The sequence below is a fragment of the Diuraphis noxia genome, unplaced genomic scaffold, assembly GCF_037042655.1.
Source record: "Diuraphis noxia isolate RWA-SAM2 unplaced genomic scaffold, SU_Dnox_SAM2 contig0005, whole genome shotgun sequence".
Lineage (NCBI taxonomy): Eukaryota > Metazoa > Arthropoda > Insecta > Hemiptera > Aphididae > Diuraphis > Diuraphis noxia.
Window position 1 is genome coordinate 3,914,448 of NW_028301715.1, and position 23,155 is coordinate 3,937,602.

Sequence of the window (23,155 nt, forward strand, 5' to 3'; positions counted from 1 at the left end):
ATGAAAACAATTTATTCAGTTTATGTTTATACAGTGGTCATTAGGAAGTAGCAATGCACAACCTACATGTACACATGTACAAATGCTTATAATTCGGACGAGATGTAGGGTGTATATAAATTATACGTGATCTGTGACTAGGCTAATCTTCGAGTAGTGCATGTATAATAGTAGGTAGTACATAGTAGCTGTACATTTAAGGTTCATCTAGTTAAGTAGGAATAAGGAAGGTGAAAATTTATACAGAGTTCATTATTCTATCATAATACCTATGTTGTAATAGAGTGGGAAACATTTTTCCAGGGATTTTCCACAATATATTTTTACCAAGCTTGTACAAATAAGTCTAATAATAATAATTATTTTTTTTTTTTAATACTGTTTATTATTATAATTTACACTCTGTACGATCAGTAAGTGTGATAATATATTATTACTTTATTAGGCGTAGGTATGGTATATATTGCATTATCAACAAACTAGGTACATCTTTGCTCGTGTCAATCGGAATACTCGGAACCCGTTCAGGAGCACTGTAGTCAATCTATGGAATTATCTCGTTTTGTAATACGAGAAGATTTCAGAGAAAATTTCTTTGGCGTATTCTAAGGACATTTTTAGGGAGCGACTTATAATTCAGATGAGGTGTGGGGTGTTGATAAATTATACCCGAGTTTGTAACTCGCGGCTAAACATCCGAGTAGTGCTTAGAGTATACTAGGGGTAGGTATGTAGGGAGGAAAGTAGAAATATATGTGAAGTTCGTTGTTTCATCATAATGTATTTTAAAAGAGTGGCAAACATTTTTCGAGTGGTTTTTCCATAATGATTTTTTTTATGATACCGATTATTACCCTTCTTATTTACACTATGTACAATATTAATGTAGTAACACTATAAGTGAGATGACATAATAAATTATAAATTATACACACAAAAAAAAACAACATCTTTATTAGCGTCAATGGGAAGTCACTCAGAAATACCGATGTCAGTCAGGGAATCATCATATTTTATTATTTGAGTAAATCTTTGAGCGAATTTCTTTCAAGTGTTCTACAGACTGTTTCAAGGAGTGGTGACAAAGATGATATAATAATTGTTCTAAATTCTAATAACGGGTTCCAACAGTATGTGAATTTAATTCGCTTAGATAGTTTGTGGTCAACAGTATTGAGTTTTAACATAAGTTAATTGAGGTTAGATATTTTTTAGTGTTTATAACGATTTTTATCAACGATGTACCTACGATGGTTGGCAAATTAAGTTAATTGAAACATGCAGACAGACAGAAACACGCCTGGAGCGTTTTGGCGGAGGGCTTTGTTTCACATCTTAGAATTGAATTTCGCAATTCCAAATAGGTCGGATTGGTTTATATATAGTGAGTTTATTTGAAAGGGATGGTTTCAATTATAAAATTGGTTTTAGCCTCAAAGTGAATAAAATACATATAAAAAGTTTAGAAAATATTACTGCAGAGACCTGTAGAAACAGTTTGTACGATATGGAAAAAAAATTATTACATTTTAGATTCTGAGCGGAGCGATGAATGTATTGATTTTACCATGATGTGTGTTTTTTTTTTTTTTTTTTTTTTTTTTTTGTGTCTGTCATCACGTTTTGGGGCAGTAAAAATGCTTCGATTTTTGACTTCAGTACCTCGTTCGATCAGAAAGTGAATCTAGTTGGTACTTTGGGGGGTCAAAAGTAAAAAATTATTAATACTTTTCTAAATAATTGAGAAAAACAAACTAAAAATTAAGGGAAAAACGGGAAATTTTATGCATACTCATTTTTCGACAAAATCGATTTTGGTTTTTGATGTAACTTTAAAACAAAAGACCATAGATACAGGAAATTTTCACCTAATGTTTATATAAGTATATTCTATCCACCATGCAATTTTCAAAAAATTTCGACTTAAGTTGAACTATTCATAGGCATTTCAAATTTTCGATCATTATTAGTTTTTTTTAAATTAATATCGATAAAAATGTATTTGTTAGGCAGAAAAGCTTGAAAATTTAATACAAGGCTCTTAACATATTGTTACAATAGCAGTTGAAAAATAAAAGAAATTCATAGTCACAATTTTTTTTTATAAGCATTCAAAGTTTGAATTTTGACAAAATACGTAAAAATCACGAAAATTCACAAATTATTTTAAGCTAGAAATTCATAAAAAATTTTCTTTTTAAATCTAAGATTTAAAAATTTAATACAAGATTCCTTACAAGTTTTTCAATCTTTATCACAAATAAAAATTCCACCTAAAATTCAAATTAAATTTTTATGAGCATTTGAAATTTAAATTTTTACAACATTGGATTTTCACTTTTAGCGATTTCCTTATTTTGGTGTAACTCTAAAACAAATTACCACAGATACTTGAAATTTTGACTAAATGTTTATATAGGCGTGTTATATATTCAATAAAATTTTCAAAATATTTAGATTTGTTTTGAGCTGTTTACTGACATTTTAATTTTTCAACTTTATTAGTTTTTTTTTCTATAAATATCGATAAAAATTTATTTGTTCGGTAGAAAAGCTTGAAAATTTAATACAAGGCTTCTAACACATTGTAACAATAGAAGTTAAAAAATATTAAAAATTCGTAGGCACAATTTTTTTTTATAAGCATTTAAAGTTCAAATTTTGACTAAATACGTAAAACTTACGGCAATGTTCAAATTATCTTAGATAGAAATTCATAAAAGTTTTTCTTTTTAATTCTAAGATTTGAAAATTTAATACAAGGCTCCTAACATATTTTTACAATAGAAGTTGAAAAATAAAAGAAATACATAGTCACAATTTTTTTTATAAGCATTCAAAGTTTGAATTTTTACAACATATTATGTAAAAATCACGAAAATTCGTAAATTATATTATGCTAGAAATTCATAAAAAAATTTCCTTTTATATCTAAGATTTGAAAATTTAATACAAGGCTCATTATATATTTTTACAATAGCAATTGAAAAATAAAAGAAATGCGTAGTCACAATTTTTTTTTATAAGCATTTAAAGTTCAAATTTTGACTAAATATGTAAAAATTACGGCAATATTCAAATTATCTTAGATAGAAATTCATAAAAGTTTTCCTTTTTAATTCTAAGATTTGAAAATTTAATACAAGGCTCCTAACATATTTTTACAATAGCAGTTGCAAAATAAAAGGAATACATAGTCACAATTTTTTTTTTAAGCATTCAAAGTTTGAGTTTTGACAACATATTATGAAAAAATCACGAAAATCACGAAATTATTTTAAGCTAGAAATTCATAAAAAATTTTCTTTTTATATCTAAGATTTGGAAATTTAATACAAGGCTCATAATAAATTTTTACAATAAAAATTGAAAAATAAAAGAAATGCGTAGTCACAATTTTTTTTTTACAAGCATTCAAAGTTTGAATTTTGACAATATATGTAAAAATCACGAAAATTCGCAAATTATTTCAAACTAGAAATTCTTAAAATTTTTCTATTTAAAATTAAGATTTGAAAATTTTTAATAATCTATAATATATCCTAGACAGATAAACCGTCTTCGCTCAGAATCGTTTTTCGTATACAATGATATAATATCATTGGATTCAAATTTAATTTCATCCATTACAGTAACCCACTTGTAACCTACTGTACAGCAGAGCGACATACACGACTTACCCGCCTTTTTTTGTTGTTTATTAGTCCTTATAATGTATTAAACTATTCGTTTATAATGTTATAATCACTTATACACCATCATACATGCATGTTTTATCATCAACGATGATAATATTATTATAGATTATAATAATAACATATTAATACTGCATTAAACAATTAAATAACGTATTTCAATTAAAAAATTTGTTAATATGTTATGTTTTAATTAAAACATTTAAAATATGAATTTATACTGTTTTGGTGGTTGTCTTGTGTTTATTTGACACTTCTAAATGTATATTCAATAATTCAATATATATTATTTTATACTCAGCTATAGACAAATAATCAGGATATTTAGTACATGAATTTTGTTCTATTTAAATATTAATATATATTATAATTAAAAATATCCATTTTAAAACTTTATAATATAAAATATTTAGTATATTAGTATATGAAAAAACAATAAAACGGATTTAATGAACAACCTCGTTCCATTCTTCGTGGCAACTGTCCTGCACAATCTAATTTAATAATAAATATAAACGCTTGACAAAAGCTAATGATCCTTGAAACTAGCTGAAGTTATACGTGTTTGATAAAAAAAAAAAGAGGAAAAGGAAAAAGTACCTATACTCGATACAGGAAACATAAAAACTGTGTTCTAAGCTTTTGTCTGTTTTTATTATTTCAAAAGATCAAACTAAAAAAAAAAATAACATCACACTACGACGATTGAAATAAAACTAATTTTTAAATAAATCTATTAATATAAAATCTATTTAAATTTAACTACGTTACTTTAATGCTCATTTTCGTCTTGCAAATTAAAATAAAATTATTTTTTAATAATTTTTTATGAAAAAAAAATAATAAACGAATATTCGATAATTTTTGAAGTCAAAGTTATAATATTATGCATATTATAAGCACACTCGATAGATCATATTATTTTATTTTATTTAAACAGTATTTGAGTAGTACAAAGTAAAAATAATTTTAGTAAAATATAACATAAAATACGATTAAATATTGCTTACTTTCAGAAATTTTTTCCGGTTCAAGAAAACTTTTGCTCTGTGGAGCAGTTCCATTTCCAGTCCAGTATGGTCTTTCAAGATGTATAAATGACCCCAGTATGCTAGTATTTAAACTAAAATATGCCTAAAATACACAAAAAAAACGAAAATTATTAATATAAATTTTATTTATTTGTCATTATGCTTATATTATGTATAATAATCACCACTGTAATTCCCCACATAGATTATTTCTGTTAGATATCGCATATCAGCGAGTAATATATTAATATAAGAATAATTATATTTATATTTGTTTTCGTCTGTACGAAAATCATGAAAAAAATTTGAATATTTATTAATAACGTTTATAGATTTAAAATATTTATAAAATAATTTCCCGTGCAAAACGGATTAATAATTTACAATTAAAAAATATATTAGCTATGTATTGGAAAAAAAATATCGTTAAGCCGTTTACCACGGATTATCTCATTATTCAATTTTGTTTAATATTCTGTGGCTTAACAACACGGCGGTATGCTACATAAACTACCTCGCTGTCTACAAATCTTGTTTTCTGCGCTGTAATAATAATTCCACAAACAATCAATTTTATACACGATTACGAACAGCCAGCTTATGCCATATTCGATTCGTTAATTTAAAAAAACATTTCAATCCATATACTACAATATATTACAATGATAATACACATTAATATTATATGAAAACGTACAGTGTATGCATAAAATGCTCGAATTAAGGGGTTACGTGGAAGACAGGCTCACTCTTTAAAAAAAAAGATGTTTACGCCCACATTCTAACTATAATATTATGATCTCTTATTTTGTAAGGACCTAATCAATAAGTTATTTAAAATATTTAGCTTCACATATTTTTTCAAACTTATGCATCATCTCCTTTTTAATATCACAGATAACCAATTTGATATTCAACAATTACGAACAAGCAACTTAAACCATATAGGTACGAAACGTTAGTTAACAATTTTCCACTCCATATTCTAATACATAACTATATTAATGTTATATGAAGATTTAAAGTGTATGTATACAATATTAAATGTTAATCATTATTTTTTTTATTGTTACAGTATCAACATCAAAGTTATTAGCTTACAATAAATTAGAGTATATAGTTATGTACATAAGGGGTTTTTACAATGATGTTTAAAACAAAAATTAAATCAAATTAAGTTGTACATTTCAATTTTTTTTTAAATGTGATTTATTTTTTGTATGTCTGCATAAAGGGCCCTATAGCTTCGCATATATATTGTCTGGTATTTTATTAATTATTATATACCAAAATTAAGTATAAGACCTGTTGAACATTTAAAACAAAAATACAACAGATCAATCAAAGTTTTGAGGTCACATCAAATTCCCTAGCTTTGGTTCATTGTTTTGTGATAATTTATAAATATGATAAATATAATATTAACCTAAAGGTTTTAGATTGGGACGATAATCTTTGTAGGATAAGAATTTATAGGTGTGCCGTCGACAAAGTCTATCAATGGATGAAAAATGATGATAAAATAATATAAATAAGCAAAATACAGATTTGGTACTTGGGTTCTGCAGGTAAAGAGGGACTTTAAATAACGATAAACCATTTCTAAAGCCATTCAATAACATAGCCAAGTTTGTTGGAAAAATTAACAAGTTTTTGTTAAATACGAGTGCACGCAGCTGAGCTAACATTAATTTATCGTTTTGTGGGATTTCGTCGAAAAATCAGTGTACAAAATTCAAAAAATAACCTTACTTAAGTAGAATCTGCAGATGATAAATTTGATTTCTTATTTCTGAAATGGATTAGTCTGAAACTTTTTGAGCTTTTTTACACCGTTGAAAAGCTTTTACCGGAAAAACCACACATCATTGTAAGCTTGCAGAGCTCCTATTTCGATCTACTATACTACTATAGGAATCGAAAATGTACGAGATCTTATTTCGAGAAAAAAACCGTAAGCACGATTGATGTATAGTTATATTAGTTATTAGGTACGTAAGGAAAATCATAAACTTATATCAGGAAAAGAAATCAAATATAATAGTTTTGATAAAAAAGAGTCGTAAATAAAAATGACGTTACAATTCTGATTATGTATACAGTGGCCACAAAACGTATTCAGCATGTGCTTGTAAAGTTGTAAACTTATCTAATGATAATAATATTAATAATATCGAATTATTCATGTACAGTGAAACCTCCTCTAACCGACTTCTCTAAAAATGGTGGATGTTCTCTGAATAGCGGATAAAATTTCAGTGACCTAGAGTGTTTCACTGTGGTAAATATATATGATATAATATAACAATAATATAACTAAGTAACAATATTATATCGAAGAACAAACACGCGATCTCAAATTATTTTAATTTTTTTAACCTCCCTACCTTACATACTATATGTACTATATGTACTACCTAACCTACCTCTATGAAAATTTTTTGTAAAAAATTACGCACCTATACTGGCTATGCTTACTACTTAGCTACAACAATTGAAAGATAAATCAACTATACAGTCATACAGACATCATGATTCTTTTTTTTTTTTATTATCCCGCGGCAACTAAGGCCATTGGGAAGGGGGTAGTACTGTAGGTTTTTTTTTTAATATGGAATTGTAGGTTGGTTTTACACGTGGGTGAGAGTTTTGTCAGACTTTCTATTGGGGCACCCGTAGGTTTCTGCCATGCCCCGGAGTGGGGGATGGCGGCACTTGTTCTCCGGACACCGTGACTTGCCCGGAGAAAAATGCCGCCCGATGGTCGAGGATCGAACCCGGTCCGGCTAAGCCACAGCCGATGCGGTAGACCACTCGGCCACCTAACCACCACATGAGGGCTGTACTGTTTGCACATTGCTTGACCCTCATGTAGCATCGTTTATTTAAGGAAAAAAATGTTAACATCTTTAAATTGGACTCACACGGGGGAATGGTACACTTTCCTCAGCGAATGCTGGTGTGTGTACTACGGTCTACGACTCCATGATGCCTTACATAGTATGTACAGGTGGCCAAAGCCGCAATGAGGATAGCCGGAATGGACTCCACTAATTTCCTCTAATGTCATATTTAATTTTTTTTTTAATTTTAAATTTTTGCCTTGAGGTGTCTTCTTGAGCCGACCTAAGCCCGCTGCCCTAGACATCCCGTGCATGGTGATCCTCTTCACGGACCACGCAGAGATCAGCCGTCCTAGGATTATGAGCCTCTACTTCTTGAGCCGGCCGGAGCCCGCGTATTCCCGTTCTGGGGTTCATCCGTTGTCTGCAGTGTCCGCAGCCTGGCGAGCCTTCTCCTCAATTTCCTTCAACGTCACTACGTCAGGATGTCCTCTACCATTTTATAGAAGAGCCTGAACGTTTATTCCGCGTTGCGTAGGATTTCCGCCTTCTACTGGTGGTGCATGAGGAGACTCAAAGACTGGGCCACACAGGATGTCTGGCATGTCCGCCGTGTCCGGTGGGCCGAGACGGTTCCGGTGCTCGGTTCTGCAACCTTTCCAGTTGGCACAGTGAAAGAGCGTATGCTCAGCTGTGTCCGAACCGCCGGGACAGTGCATGCAGCGAGGGCTCGGGGCTCTACCCATGCGGTGAAATCTTAAACCCCTAATAAATTACAGCTCAACACTTCAGATTAAATGCTCATTTATAATATACACAACAATAACATAAGACCATTAATCACATATGTATTCCCAATATGGGCACCCGCAACCCAGACAAAAATTAAAAAATTTCAATCGATACAAAACAAATTTCTCAGAATAGCTCTTAAAGCCACATGGTACATGATGTGAAACACACAACTCGACAACGACACTGGAATAGCATACCTAACTACATGGATCTATGAACAATTTAAAAAATGGCATTCGATATCAAAACCAATTGGAGGTGTCCTTCACTTCAACGTTGGTAAAAAAAACCAAAAACCGCAGACTAAAGCCATGGCCATCACAAGATATTTTACTTGAAGCAGTTGAAGCTCAAGAAGAAGACTATCCAGACTCATTATAAAGCTAAAATGTATCCGTAAACTTATTTGTAAACTTTAATCGATTAACTTTATAATATTGTAAAAACATTGTAAAAATACTTGGGATACTTGGTGTATTGAAACAATTATATCAATACATTAAAAAAAAAAAAACATTATTTTAAGTTTTAACGCAGTATTTCGTTGGTCGTTAGACGTTGGTATAGTATAGTATATATTACATGAGGAATTAAGTAGAAAAGAATAATAATTTTTGTTTTATTGCTACAACAGAATTTATTTATGTTTTTTTTTTCAGAAGCTTATATTTTATCTTATTATTACTATGTACGTTTTTCTTATACAATAATTGAAAATAAGATGATTTCAGTCCTTTTTTTAGCATACATTATTTGGAGAAAAAACAAATAAAGTAGAATAACACATTCTAGATAAAAAAAAATTATTTTCTTCTTATTAATCACAAAAATTAAAATTCATAATACCGATTAAATACGAAAAGATATTATTAATACGTTATGCTATCACTAATAATATAAGTATTGATAGTAGTTCATTAAAATATAAGAAATATTGAAACAATTATTGTAAATAGTTATTTTAATTTTATTATTTCGCTTAAAAATGTCTACCGTGATGCGATCTAAACAATTAAAACGCACCTATGAATAAACGTAAATCTTTGAAAACTAATAAATAAGAACAATAGGTACTGAATATAGATTATTTATACAATTTAAAAAGAAAACCTTTGAATTTTTTTTTTTTAAATAAAAGTAAAAAAATTAATAAATGTGTACATTTTTGTGTGTTAAACACAAAACCTAAGAATTAAAAATATTTGAAACCATCAATGAATAAATACCACACACTAAAATCTAGGCAGTGTACGTACATGTTTTAATTTTTATGTTGAAACCCACCTATTACAGAAAATATTTTAAACTATGGTAATCATCGCTACTGGATATACTTAAAAACGTTAGTTGATTTTATTTAATTTATTAAAATATTTCAAACCTTTAGAAAAATATAATGAAATAATAATTTATAGTAAAATTATGAACACAATTTTTTCTTCTAACACAGGACCTAACAAAATGCATTTATATTTTGTGCGATCATTGGTACATGGTGTTTTGTAATTTGGCACGCCGCTGTGAGTAACGCCCCGATCATGTTATAATGATACTATTGATACTCGTATTATTATTATGTGAACATTGTAAAAATTATAGACAGCGGATATGATTTTAAAAAATCGGGCCAAGAAAACTTCAATGTGGGCCCAATAATAATAACAGCAACGTATGTACCTATATCTTATATTATCTTATACAAGTGCTTAAATTTGAACACAAAATTGTAATAAATTGAAAATATACTTATAATTTCATAGTATATAAATTACAAAATATTTTCAAAAAAGAAATAAGGGAATAAAAATAAACTAAAAAGATTTTAAATATTTTGAAAAATTTTTCGAGTAGGTATAGAACAATAACATACCAGTGTAAAATTTCAATAAAAATTGCATGAGTCTACGGTAATTTGTTTTAAAGTTACACCAATATTTAAAATAGATTTTTTCAAAAATTTATTTTGCGTAAAAATTCCCATTTATATTGTTTTTTTTTTCATTTTTTTTTGAAAATAAAAAAACACATTATTGTAAAATCAATACATTCATCGCTCCGCTCAAGATCTAAAAAATGGATATTTATTCATGCCTATAAAAAGGAGACAATATTTTGAAAATGTTATGGTGCATAGAAATTACTAATATTAACATTCAGTGACAATTTCATCTAACCAATATTATTTTTTAAATGTTACACTAATATACAAAAAACTGGTTTGCGTAAAAATTTCAAATGCTTTTTATCTGTTGAAGAAAATTGAAGCACTTTTACTGTTACAAAAGTTGATGAAAGACACAAAAAAACACACATCATTGTGTTAATCAATATGCAAATATCGCTCCTCCCAGAATCTAAAATGATAAGTATTGTCGTTTAAAAAACTACAATGAAACAATAATAACAATTTTTTGTTTTAAAAAATATTCTTGAATGACTTAATATTGCCGTTCATAACAAAATGATTCCAGAAAAATTATTTTTTTTGTTTGACATAATGTATATTTATACATTTGGCGGCGTCGCGGCAGTAATGCAAAAGCATTCCCGTGGCGCCGTCGATTCAAACAGGAAAAAAATGTATTATAATAATAAATTGTACAACGAAATATTCCAAATATTATATTAAGAACGCATAAACAAATTAATATCTCATACTCATAAAACACGTTTTTCCAACGTTGTATACACGGGCCCAAGTAGTTAATTTGGCATAATAAATTAATTTAGTTCTTATTTTTATTTCACTGAGTCACGAATAAAATTAATTATGAATATAACTTATAAGTATATTATGAATTTATAATTATCTACATCAATTATAATAAGTATGTACGTGGTATGCGGTATAATGCTTTCAGACGGCGCTGAGGTTCAAAATATTATTTTGTTATGCTGAATGTTATTTTAAGAAATAAGTACTAAAAGTGTTCTAAGAAATCCGTGAACAGTTTTGAAAAATTATTGATCATTAGGAGTTTAGTTTTCGGTATGTGGAATAATCAATTTTTTTATCGCTTGTACTCGTGATATATATAAATAGGTACTATACATTTTCTTGTTACCGCCGTAAAAATACAAAAAGAATAACACGCAGTACGCGTAATATAAAATGATTTCAAATCAAATGAATATTTTTAGTATAACTATACCTAGTTGTGATAAAATGTGTATGGGTAATACCTGAATAACAATAATGCATTTTAATAAATAATGAAACTTCCGTAAGTGAAATTTAATCAAAAAAGCAATCGACTAATAATTAACAATGAAGCAGGCGTGCGCAGCTTACTTGTTTCGTAGATTTAAGTTTCAAGCTCGTGATACAAAAAAGAATAATCTAATTGTTTGATTATTATTATTTTGTTTAATAAACGTACAGGTCTAAATAGTTTGAATTATTCACTTACAGTATATTATGTTAATAAATCGTTAAACGACGCTCCGTCTCACTATTCCTGACTAATTTTTTTATTATGAAATGTATCTAAATCATTGACCTAACCTATACAAGACAAAAACCGTTCCAATTCGACTATGTATAAAAAATGCTTTCATCAAGCGTATCATCTAGCAGTGATGTAGGCTGTTTTTGACGAGTTGCATATTTACAATAATTATGGTAGAGTTAAGCTTTAAACTGAACACGATATTGTGTAGTACGCGTATTAAAAACCTTAACATATACCTATTTTTTGTAACAACTGTGACATTAGGTAATTATCAATAATTAATAATAACTGTAACAACATTTATTTACTATTAAATTTAAATATACGATTTATTTAAATTAAATAAATTTATACGAATTTAATGAAAACGGTATCATATAATACTACCATGCATACGATTAAATAACGAGTAAACAAAAAGACACCCGCCATGTTGTTATGCTTTTCATTCATACATTCACAACACTGTTTAATGACTAGTTGTGAAGTATAACTAGTATAAGGTCAATATGGTAACAACAATAAAACATATCCTTGATTATATTATCAAATGGAATACGGTTAGATGAGGGATCATTTTAAGAAAAATAGAATTATTTTACACAATTGGTTGATGCCACGGACAATTATTTTGTGTCATTATAGCATCGTGGCACATAAGACCTTAAACATGATATTTCGCTACAAAATGTTCATCGTTGTCCCATCTGTAAAGAAGTTTCACTTCAATAATAGTAATTAAATTGTACGAACGATTAACAATCAATGATCATTGAAACGTTGAATTTTTCGAAATTAGTCGTATCATAAATAGTTATACTATTGTTTATACTATAAACTCTAAATGTCTTTTTAATTTATTTGGTACCATAGACTCGTTTGATAAAGTTACGCCACATACAATACACTGAGGTATTTGATTATTATCATCACCAATAAACGTAAATCCGAAATTTAAATAGTTGTCTTTATACTTACGACGCTTTACTGTTTTGCCATTAATTGTTGATGAAGACGGTAACGGCAAATAAGTGGAGCCATCAGTGCTCGTGTTAACCGAAGTTGAAACTTTTTTAATTATAAATTTGTCCATACTTAATGTACCTTTTTTAATATGGTATGTATAAGAAAATATGAAAATATAACGAAATTACACAGATACAACGCGCACAACACGGTGATCACGAATGAGAGTAATGAGAACGTGCTTATTTGCGTACCTACCTATACCTACACATAATCCCAATTTACTATTTATCAGTTATGATTACGTCGAAATCATTACGAGGTAAGAATATCTTCATAATTGTTTTTCTTATCTCTGGATTTTACTATTTCATCATAATGCTGAAATAATATCATATATGTCAAATGAAACTATATGTAATATATTAATATATAAATAATATAATATTTTGGCGACACACACCACGGTAATACGCGACACACCGGTTGAGAACCACGGGTTATAGGTAAGTAGGTAAAGTAACGTTTTGAATGAAAAATCAAAATTATTCGTTTTTTCCGTGAAAAAAATGTGTACTGGTGTGGGATATAAATACGATTGTTATATAAATAACCAATATACCATATAGGTACTAACAATATATTATACAGTTTGGATTATTTATCTGTCCAATTGCGCTGATATAAATTTTTTTGATTTAGAAAACAATAGTTGAACGGTACTTCTTCGGTAATATTGCATGTACATATAATATACGAGTATATATTTTTTACTGACGTAATATAAGGTTCTGAGTGGGGGTAGGGAATTATTTTTATTTCGAAAATGCAATTTTAAAATTAATATAATGCAAGTGCTTTGAAAAATACGTTTGAGTACAATATACAACTGATATTAGTATAATAATATTACCCATATAATGGATGATGAATGTGGTTAAAAAATAAAAGGTAATATGTTGTAAAATTATATTAACCAACAATATTTGTAATAAAAATAATCATTTGTGTACTAAATTATACTATCAGATTTTGATTTATTAACCACTAAAAATGTATGGAGTATACAGTTATCTAAGTTTGCACTTAGAATTATTACAAATTAATATCTAATTTAAAAAATAATCTCAGAATAATACATTTTCATTTAAATAAGCATATTTTAAGTCGGGAGCTTATAATTTATTATAATATAACAAACCCCCGTGATCTAGAGATATCTGAATAAAATTATAAATCAATTATAAATCAAAAAATCGATTATTTACGACAAATAATAATGTTGTAAATATTTATAAATATATATTTTTACATTTTTTCTACAATTAAAACCAACAATATTTTTCATTTAATTTAATAAAAAGTATCCACAAAAAATCACATGTGTGTGTTCTAACCAGAGAAATTGGTTTGATTGTGATAATATATTTAATTGTATCTATACCTACACTTTTTAGCCATTAGATTAAATTTCTTAAAGAAAAAATAATATTTTATACCATTGTAGAGCTCTTAGTACGAAGTCGGATACACAACCTCCAGTTATTAAACACGGGAAATCGTAGGTAATTTATACGGATACTTTTCTATAGTTTGCCAGTTATTTTCTAAAAAGTTAGAAAAAAAATTGAACTGACTATCTAGTGTTTCAAACCAAAAAACAAAAATCCATCGATTATAAAATCCTAATAATAATATTAGGCTCGAAATCGAATATAAAAGCTACAGTCGTGACTCGTGGCTACAGCATTTGTCAAAGAAAAACGAGTTTTTTACGAATCTATATTGTCAACGAAATCACTATTTTCGATTTTCACTCTGATTAGGGTACGACAATGTTTTAAACATCATTTTGTATAATATTTATTGTATTGTGTAATCCAGTAAATACGCTTTTATAATTTATTATATGTACCTATGTTATTCATACAACGATTACAATGTCGGTGGTTATACCGATACCCTGAAACCGATGTTCAGTGCAAGCTTTTATTGTACCAACAGAAATTATATAATAATGTGTTATGGGTTTTTTGCATTAGTTAAAATACACTGCACCTTTATGTATATGTTTACATTTTAAAATATTATTTTTGTGGCAAAAAGTATTTATATATATATGCAATAAACATAAATTACACATTATTATACCATATTTTACATTCACGGTAGTAAATAATGATTTTAATTAGTTTATAACCACTACTGTAGTAGACGATATGATATAGCTGTTACCTACACAGCACGTTGAATAATGTAAAATGTATGTTTCATCGTAAAATAATAATATATGTAACCGCTTAGTAGTTTCGCAGGTAAATACAAATTCAATAATAATAATATTATTGATAATCATTTTCAATTATTTCAAAACACGTAGCTATAAAATATATAGAAAATATTTCAAATTTGTGTGCCCATTGTCCACCTGCTAACACCCGCAGTATAATATGTTTATAGGATAAAGTTAATTAAACGTATATATGAACCACCGTTTTTAATCCCATCGCATTATTTTTTTGTGGTTTGCATTTATATGTCACTGTTAAGGATTCATAGCTAAATTTTTATTTTTTTGTAAAAAATATTTAAATGACGGAATTTTAAATTACGAGTAGTTAGTAAGTTCGCGGTCGTAGGTATATATAAATGACTAATGAGTATTAATTATAATTATAACCCGTTACTACTCATACAGTATTACGTTTAATTTACACTTCATAAAATAAGAACATAATATAGTTAGGCGTATCATATAAATTATAGTAGTTATAGTAGTAGCGTAAGACGACGCCAGACAAACGGTCCGAAGTTAAGTATTTAATTTGATCTCTAAAAATACGTTTCATTTAACACTTATCAGTCATCAGATTGAATAGTTATTAATTGCTTATATAGTACAATAATTGTAAATAAATATACCTATAGTCATGAGAAAAGAGCAATAATAATCGCTAGATTTTTCCTTTAGATTTTTCCCAACAGATATAATAGTCGGTGAACTAGAGGACGCGATACCTGTACAACATGCGTTGTCACCGTCTTATAACCAGCACATAATATAAAAAATTTAGTTAGTTTAGAATTTAAAGTGAATTGACTTCTTATAAAGCATTAAATTAAGATTATAAGCTAATCAAAATAGTAGACATTTTATCATATTTTAATTTAAAAGCGAGTCATGTGTATTTTAAAATAATGTAAATTGCTTATACATCTTAAAATACTAAAAACTTGATTTAAAATAAAAATTTGATAAAAAGCCTGCGAAGTTGACTAGATAATCTTACCTTTAAATTTTATATAAACGATCCGAAATTAAGTATTTAGTATGTTTAAAAAAAATGTATTTAATTTTAAAACTCGTTAATTTGTATAATTAATAGTTTCATATATGAGTTTTAAGAATCGTGCATTTATCTCGGTCGTATAATAATTGGAAGTATTTTTTTAGATAATTTCGGTCATACTAGGAGTTGCTGTAACCATCAACCCCGATGTGTCAAGTGCGATGGCCATCATTCAACCTCCGAGTGTCAGAAACTCAAAGAAGACTTGCCTAAATATATCTTTTGCGGTGGACCCCATCCTGCCAATTACCGTGGATGCACAATCTTCAAGGATCTCCAACAGAAAAAAATGACCAACTCTAAAAACACCACCAAAACCTTTTCTAATCTAAATTCAAATGTATCAAATGTTAACACTAATATTCAAGCTCCCATTGGTAACACTGTCAACCAAATTCCCCCCAACCCATAATCCCACTTATGCTACGATTACTAGCCAAACCTCCCAAACCATTCCCAGGTTAATGATGCTCATGTCGTTAATACCTTCTCTGATGCCCTTTCCCAGCAACTCGCATCATATTTGACTTAAAATCTTTAATCAACCACTTAATTTCTCTCCTCACTACTGTTATAAACAAAATACTACTCAAAAATGACTAACAATAACTTTCCTCTCAGATTATTCCTCTGCAACTTGAACGGTCTCCACCAACACAAAAATGAACTCCATACCGTTTTATACGACCACAAAATCGACATTGCGCCTTACTAACCGAAATCCATTTCACTGCTAAATCCAGCTTCAAAATCCCTAATTATTCATTGTACAGATCCGATAATCCTGATGGAACAGCTCACGCTGGATCCTGTATACTTTGCAATTCAATTCAACGCAATGTTCTAGTTCCACATCAAAAGCTCTCAAAAAATATTTCTATTAAAATTAACAATACACTTTTAACAATATCTTCGGTTTACAGCCCTCCTTGTAATTCCATCGTAAAGAAGACTACGTTAATTTTTTTAACTATCTAGGTAATTCATTTATTGAGGTACGCGATTTTAACGCCAAAAATTTTATGTAGGGCTGTTTTTCCAACAACCACAGAGGGACAATTCTTCTCTCTGTCATTTCAAATTATTATTACTCTTTTGTTTCACCAACAGGTCCTACATTCTGGCACACCCATTCAAATAGATACCCGGATATACTTGATTTTTTTGTTACAAGCACCTCTAATTCACTGAATAAAATTATTGAAAATATTTGCGACATAGCCAGTGACCATTCCTCCGTTATTCTTACAGTAGATGGAACTCCTTCTATATCTACCAGACCCTCTCTCACCCCTGGGCCAATCGTATGGGAAATGTTCAAAACTTATTTGGACGACAATATCGATCTCAATATTTTTCTTAAATCTACCAACGAAATCGAAATAGCTGCCCAAAACCTCGATAAATCAATAACCGATGCAGCTATAAACTCTGCAATCCCAATCCATCAGCTCCGAATTGTTCCAAACAATATTCTTCCTATACATGTACGTCACCTTATGAACGAAAAAAGATATGCTAGGTCCGTTTGGCAACGCACCCGCTTTCCCAGCGATAATCCCAATTATAATCAAATTTCCAATAAACTGAAAAAATGTCTCTCTAAATATAAATATGAAAACTACCTCACTTATCTTCAATCGTTAAAGACCTCTGACAATTATCTATGAAAGGCTACGGAGAGATTAACCAAAATCAAAGAGCCATCTCTACCTCTCCTAAAAAAAATAATACTTTAGCAGTAACCGACATTGAAAAATCTATCATTGTTCGGCAAGCACTTAGAATCCAAATTTAAAACCATCAATATCCACGACCTGATTCTATTCATACATATAAAGTCAACAATTTTCTCTCGTCTCCTCTACGCATGTCCCTTCCCATCAAACCCATATCTCCAGGTGAAATCAGAAGTATCATTCAAAGACTTTCGATCGATAAAGGTTATGATCTCTTCATCAACAAAGTTTTAAAAAATCTCTCCAAGAAAGGGATATTATTATTAGTTAAATCATACAACTATTATTAACATTTATTTATAATTCCATGCTGCGTCTATCATACTTCCTTGCCATCTGGAAAATCACTGTTGTAATTCTCATTCCAAAAGTCGGTAAACCCAAAAACCTGGCTACCTCATAAGACCCATTAGTTTTCTGCCTATCTTAGGCAAACTATTTGAAAAATACCTCCTCAAGAGAATCAGACCCATCTTATCTGAGTATAGTATTATTTAGTTTTGGATCCAAACATTCGACTTTACATCAAGTTCGCCGTCTAACTGACGGTTGAACTGCGCTCGAAAATAAAAAATTCTGTACAGATCTTTTCCTCGACGTCGCACAAGCGTTTGATAAAGTATGGCATAATGGACTTCTGTTCAAACTAAAACAATTCATGCCAGCTCCACTATACCTAAAATCTATTCCTAAAATCTTATTTAGAACACAGAAAGTTCAAGGTTAGACTCGGTAATGCTTTCCCTCCACTGTTTGACATCGAAGCAGGTGTCCCTCAAGGTGGTGACCTCTCACCTGACTTATTCAACATCTTTACCATGGACATCCCTAAAACCGACAACACTCTACTTGCTACATTTTCTGACGATACTGCCATCCTATCAAGTAATACTGACATAACTATAGCTGCACAATACCTTCAAAAACATTTAAATCTTATAGATAACTGGGGCAATAACTGGATGATTAGTATTAACGAAAGCAAATCTTCTCAAGTCATTTTCGCTCTACGCCCTGGCAGATGCCCAACCATCAAATTCAAAAATAAAAGCATACCTAATTTGAACGAGACAAAGTATTTAGGAATAATTTTAGACAAACGCTTAACTTGGAAACCCCATCTCCAAAACAAAAGGAAACTTTCCAACAGTAGACTCCATCTCTTCCGATCCCTCCTTAAGTCTAAACTTAATCTAAAAACCAAAATGTTTTTGTATAATACAATGATCAGACTTGTTTATGATATGGTATTCAAATATGGGGAATGGCCGAACCCTCAAACATTCACCCCATCCAATCTTTCCAAAATATTGCCCTACGCACTATAACTGGTGCTCCATGGTACATGACAAAACTTTCACTTCACAACTACCTCAAAGTAATAAATGTCACTGACTACGTAAAAATTCAATACCACCATTTCCACTCCAAACTCAACTCCAGTACTAATCCTCTCATTAAAGACATGGCTTCATTGTATATCAGAGACAACCCCCCACACAGGCTTAAACGTAATTGGAATTGCGATCTACTTAAATTCAACTAAAAGTTATTATGTGTCACCAATGGGTGACTTCCTTAAAAGCTGTTTCTTTTTCAAATTAAATGTTATGTTTTTTTTATTATTATTATATCTTAATTACTAAATGTGCTTGTTTGTAAAGATTGTTTTTTGAAAATAAAAGAAGATATTTCACAACAGATATAGTCAGTGAATTGATATTATTGCCGTTGAGTAACGCAATATGTACTTAACTAATTGTGTTATTAGTGATTTAATATTTATCGTTACTATAAAAGCTCCTTCGTGCACGCCGTTCCGGTCTCGTATCATAACATATCATTCACGCTACGTTACATATTATATAGTTAAGTATAAATATAAATTATAGACTACATTAAGTAACTGCTTATAATAGTAAGACAACGAAATAGAAAAACTGCTGAAGTTAAGTATTTAATTTATTTACTAAAAAATACGTTTCATTTCAACATTTATTAGATTGTATCACATTAAATAGTTACTAAATCCCAACAAGAGATACAGTTTTTATTACGAGTTATGGTCAAAGAATCACTATATTACATATTCTTACCACAGTGTAACGCAATATGTACTTAACCAATTGTGTGACCACTGACCAGTGATTTAATATTTATTGTCAATGTAAAAGCTCTTTCTCGCACGTTGTTCCGTTCTTATATTATAACATATAATATATAATATCCTTCATACTACGTACCACAATATCTGAAGTTATTTGCAAAGAATGTTAGTGTTTTATATATATTATATGCTTTAGGGTTTAGGACAACGCAAACTTTTTGGCGACATTACTACGACTATCGTCTGAAATTGTCAAAAGAAACCCCTTTTAAGTACATGAATCGCAGTAAAAATGTTGAATTATTGTTTTAGAATTCTTTTAATGAATGCACAAAAAAAATATATGTATTATAAATACACTCCAAAGTTTTATCAAAGTTTAAAATATAAGATTCATGTGTATATCATGCATTATATTCAGTCAATAATAATATGATAAAATATACTCTGAACGTATACAATTTTTACTAGCTATATAATATTATATAATTCGATCTTGTATCGTATCGTCGAAAAACGGAAAATTGAAAGACATAGAACAGGTACTATTATACGAGATTGTATTAGTTATTAAGTAAATTTATGACCTCTGATAGAGCTTTGGTCGAGATGATTAATTTGTATTTTAAACATAATTATTTTCGGAGACTATATATATATTATTATTATTTCTAACGATTAATTTTATTGTTATAATATTGAATGTGTTCTTATCAAATTACAAATTGTATTTATCGAATTAGATTTTTTTATTTTTTTTTTTATAAAACAAAATATATCCTCGGCGACATAGGCCATTGGGTTACAAAATTTTAATTTCATTGGGTTGAGATTAAATTATTGACAACTATATTATTTACAATTTTCATATTTTATTTTGTAGTTCTACCTCTGTGATGAACTTGGTGGAAGCTGAAAGTGAACAACTGTTTTGACCGAGTGACTCCGATAAATGTTCTTGAAGGTTTGAGGCCAATTAGATTTTGTTATTATATAAGAATGTACACAATGTTTTGACATCAGATTCCCTCAGTTTAGCGTAATAATAGTTTAGAAACATAGAAGTTTTTTTAATTACACTAAAATACATTTCATAAAACATTATGTGTCTTATATAATTAATTAACGGAACTTTCTTCGAAATATATTCGGTATCGTTTGTATTCATTATTTTTAATTAAAATTGAATGCTTTGTGGTACCTAGCTTACATTTTAAATCTTAAATTTTTATAATGACATGTGTCATTACAACAGAAAAAGTAATGAATCTCTGAAGTGTTAAATTGCTTTAAAAAACTAAATTAGTGTATTCATAACTGACACGAAATCCACAGTAATTAGTGGATATTAAATGAAACTTTGTTTGAAAAAATATATTGCTACATTTATATATACATATATATATATATATATATATATATATATATATATATATATGAACTTATTTTTAAATATTTAATTGTACATGTAAATTTATAATATATAAAAAAATCCTGAAAATATGGTACACTGGTGCAAATTGGAAATATTCGGGACTACTATACAAAAATTAAAATCTGATTTTAATAGTTTTGGTTATCATACAATTATTTATAAAAATATGCAGAACTATTACCGCTATGATATAGATATAGATTATATTGTGCATATAATAATACAATATAATTATTAATTATGGATACAATAATTATGCATTATAGTATAGACCAGAATATTAATTTTTAATGTTACCATATCACATACATTTAAATCTTAGTAAATGTATTAATTGAATACCTAGAACAACTTTGAACATTTTTACAATTATTATTATAAAATAAATATCTATTAAACACTGATGAAAAAAGTATATTTGAGAAAAAACTGTTTGTTCAACATTATATCAATAATCATTTCTGTATTAGTGTATATTATGAAATTTTATTTTAAAAGACTAAAACACGATATTGCATTTTCTTTCAGAATATAAATTAATTTATACTATTATACTATAAATAAATAAATATAATATACACAGTGCAAATTATAGATACATTAAGATTAAGTAATCATTAGTGTACACGAATGGTTAATGACATTTTAGTAAAATAAACGTTATTTGATTTTTTGGGTTTTATATTTTGCAATTATAGAAATATATCTCCAACCATCTCAACATTACCCTGATTCAATATCCTAAATCTTTTAGGAAATGCATTATATCGTTCTCCCGTCTCCTGTTTGCCCATACAAGACTTCATTTTAATTCCTTTAAATTGTCACTGAACGATTCCCCTCTCTGCACACTGCGCAATTATAAATTCTATAATCATAATATTATCCAACGGTCTGTGATATCAGCCACTTACTATATTCATCTGCCTATCAGCACATCGCGACTACCTATTGTCCCTTTTAATCACCTCCAAAATCTTTTTCGGTTCTATAAATATTTTCTCAAATCAACAAGAAAATATCGTATTAAATATATTATATCTTTCTTTAACTACACAGGCTTTTTGATTTAATTGTGTATTGTTACTATTTTTTCTTTTCTTGTAAACAGCTATCAAACCATATTATAAATAATTGTTAAAACTAATTGTAAAAACAAAGTTCAAATAATAAAAAAATATTTTGCATCGCAAAAACCCTAAGGTGGTAGAATCCATTTTAAATTTTAATATAAACTTGGTGATTATAACATTTTATTTTGAAAATCGTAATTAATTAATACAAATATAATGATTCATGCATTAACTGTTTAAGAATTTATTTGAAATCATCAAAAAATTCTCTAAGCATGTTCGTAAAAATTATATCCACTCTAAGTTATCACTGCAGTTATTATAAATAAAACTATGTCATTATAAATTTATCGTTTAAAAAAAATATATTATTCAGTATTCGATACAAATAAATGAGTGAAATTTTAAATTTTTCAAAAACGTTATACTGTTACTTAGATATACTTTTAGATTCTGATTTTAGCGATGAATGTATTGATTTTACAATGATGCCAATTATTTTTTGTGTGTACACAAGAAGTATAGTCGAAATTAGTGTTTCGATTTTCAATGTCAGTAACTATTCTGAAGACAATTTTCGAAACGATACTCCTAATAAATGCGGTTAAAGGAGAAAAAAACGTATGATTTCACGATTTTATAATATTAAATAATTACGGACGACGTTTT

General features: G+C 28.6%; 1 protein-coding gene across 1 annotated transcript in view; it reads right to left on the minus strand.

Moving 5' to 3' along the window:
• Positions 1 to 23,155, minus strand: part of LOC107166936 (uncharacterized) — a 208,625-nt gene that overhangs the window by 93,560 nt on the left and 91,910 nt on the right. The window contains exon 3 of the mRNA XM_089229020.1: positions 4,706 to 4,829. Coding sequence (XP_089085146.1) covers positions 4,706 to 4,829 — 124 coding nt within the window. The remainder of the gene's footprint in view (positions 1 to 4,705; positions 4,830 to 23,155) is intronic.